At 35.0% G+C, this 2,087-nt stretch overlaps 1 protein-coding gene across 1 annotated transcript; it reads left to right on the forward strand.

Moving 5' to 3' along the window:
• LOC129959816 (uncharacterized) lies at positions 1 to 708 on the forward strand. Its single transcript, XM_056072709.1, has one exon. The coding sequence runs from the start codon at positions 1 to 3 to the stop codon at positions 706 to 708; it is 708 nt and encodes a 235-aa protein (XP_055928684.1).
• The last annotated feature ends 1,379 nt before the right edge of the window (positions 709 to 2,087 follow it).

The raw sequence follows: 2,087 nt of genomic DNA on the forward strand, positions 1-2,087 counted from the left end.
ATGGGTAAATTTAAACGTTCAAACAATGCATCGACTGTTCAAAACAATTTTCAACGATTCTTTATTGTTCATCGAATTTCAGACTCCAAAGAAACATTCCACGGTGTGTCTCCTTTTCTTGTTGAAAAGGATATTACTGGAAATCTAGGTGAAGTGAAATCTATTAATAAACTCAGATCTGGCGATCTTTTGGTTGAAGTTGGATATGCCAAACAAGCCAAACAAATTTTAAACCTAAAGTCATTGTCAACTATTTCCGTAGAAGTTAATCCTCACCCATCATTAAACTCATGCAAAGGAGTTATATCATGCGGTGAATTGTGTAATGTTTCGATTGAAGAGATTATTGAAAAACTAAAAGATCTGGGAGTGACCAATGTAAGACGTATTACTGTAAGGAGGGATGGCAAACTCTTAAACACAAAGCATCTTGTGTTATCTTTCAATTCTTCTAATTTACCAGATTATATTAAAGCTGGATATATGCGCCTTTCTGTAAGAACTTGTATACCAAACCCTTTGAGATGCTTCAATTGCCAGCGTTTTGGACATTCAAAATCTTCTTGCCGCGGGACATTGACATGCGCCCGTTGGGCAGAAGTAGGCCATGACAGCACTAACTGTACTAATGCAGGGAAATGTGTTAACTGCAAGGATGATCATGCTTCTTTTTCCCGAAACTGCTTTTCTTTGAAACAAGAAAACTAAATAATTTCAACAAAGATAAAAAATCAAATATCTTATCAGGAAGCTCGTAAACTTATAAAGTCTAAACTCCCTAAAGTTGGAAATAGTTACGCTTCTGTCGTCAAAAAATTATCCGCAACCATATCCACTCAGTAGGATCCAGCTGATATAACTTCTAGCACAAATACACTTCTATGCACTTCTGCTTCGAAAGCATCTCCTAGTCTATCAGTTTTTTTACTTAACTAAATTTGTTATTTAAATCTACGTTTTACCTCACTTTTATATTTTACCATTGGATTGGCGCAGCCAAATATGGCTCTTGCGCCAATAAACCGCACAAACCAACCAACCAACCAATCGAAAGCATCTCCCTCAGTTAATGTTAAGAATTCTTCCACTGAATCTACTGCAGTAATCTGTGAAGACGCTCCCACTTGACCTGATTTAACAGGTTTTCAAACTGTTACAAATCGGAAAAAACTTAAAAAAGATTCTCCAGTTAAAGAAAACATTACTTCTAATGTAGAAAAAATTACTAAATTTTACACCACCTCCCCTCGTTTAATACCCAATTCTGTGGTAATTAAAAATGCAGCTTCAACTATGAAAGTTGCTACTAATGTTTGCCCTGTTAAAACTCCTTTACCTGGTACTTCTAATTTTACATCTGTTTTCCCTTCGCATGAAACAAAGAATGTGCAATTTCAAGAATCTGATGCCGATGCTGATATGAGTTCCACCTCTGCGTCTGAAGAGGATATAATTGAATATAATATGTCTGAGGATTTGGAAGGCTCGCCTCCCCCGCTCTCTAAAAAACACGAAAAGAGGAAATACATTGTTCCCACAAGATACAAAAATATATAGCTTTATCGCTCCTTTTTTAAGGACAGGTTTTATTTTTTGACTGTTAACCTTAATTGAGCATATGTATATTGAAAATTCAAATTTTTCTAGTTATAATTTTGCGTTTTAGCATTTTATCTGCATGGCTTGCATATTTGTTTCATTTATAATTCTTCACACTTGAGATTTTATACATTTTTTGGCATCTTAATATTTTACAACTTGCACTTAATAGATTTAATTGGCTTTAACAAGCTATATTTTGACTTTTAGACTTCAGTTTGAGAAATTTCAAAGTGATTTTAGATTTTAATCCCTGCTACTACTATACCACCATACGTTATAGCACCTTGATCTTGTTTATCTACCATATGTTTGGCGCAGTATAGCCAAATATGGCTCTTGCGTCAATAAAATCAAATCAACTAACCATCCAATTTCTGGAGGGCACTTTTCCTGGCAGAACCATTGATCATACATTCATAGTCTAGAATTGAAAGGATTGTTGACCGATAAACTCGAATTAGGGAGCAGACCAAGTATCCATAACT

This window comes from Argiope bruennichi, chromosome X2 (assembly GCF_947563725.1).
Source record: "Argiope bruennichi chromosome X2, qqArgBrue1.1, whole genome shotgun sequence".
NCBI classification, from domain to species: domain Eukaryota; kingdom Metazoa; phylum Arthropoda; class Arachnida; order Araneae; family Araneidae; genus Argiope; species Argiope bruennichi.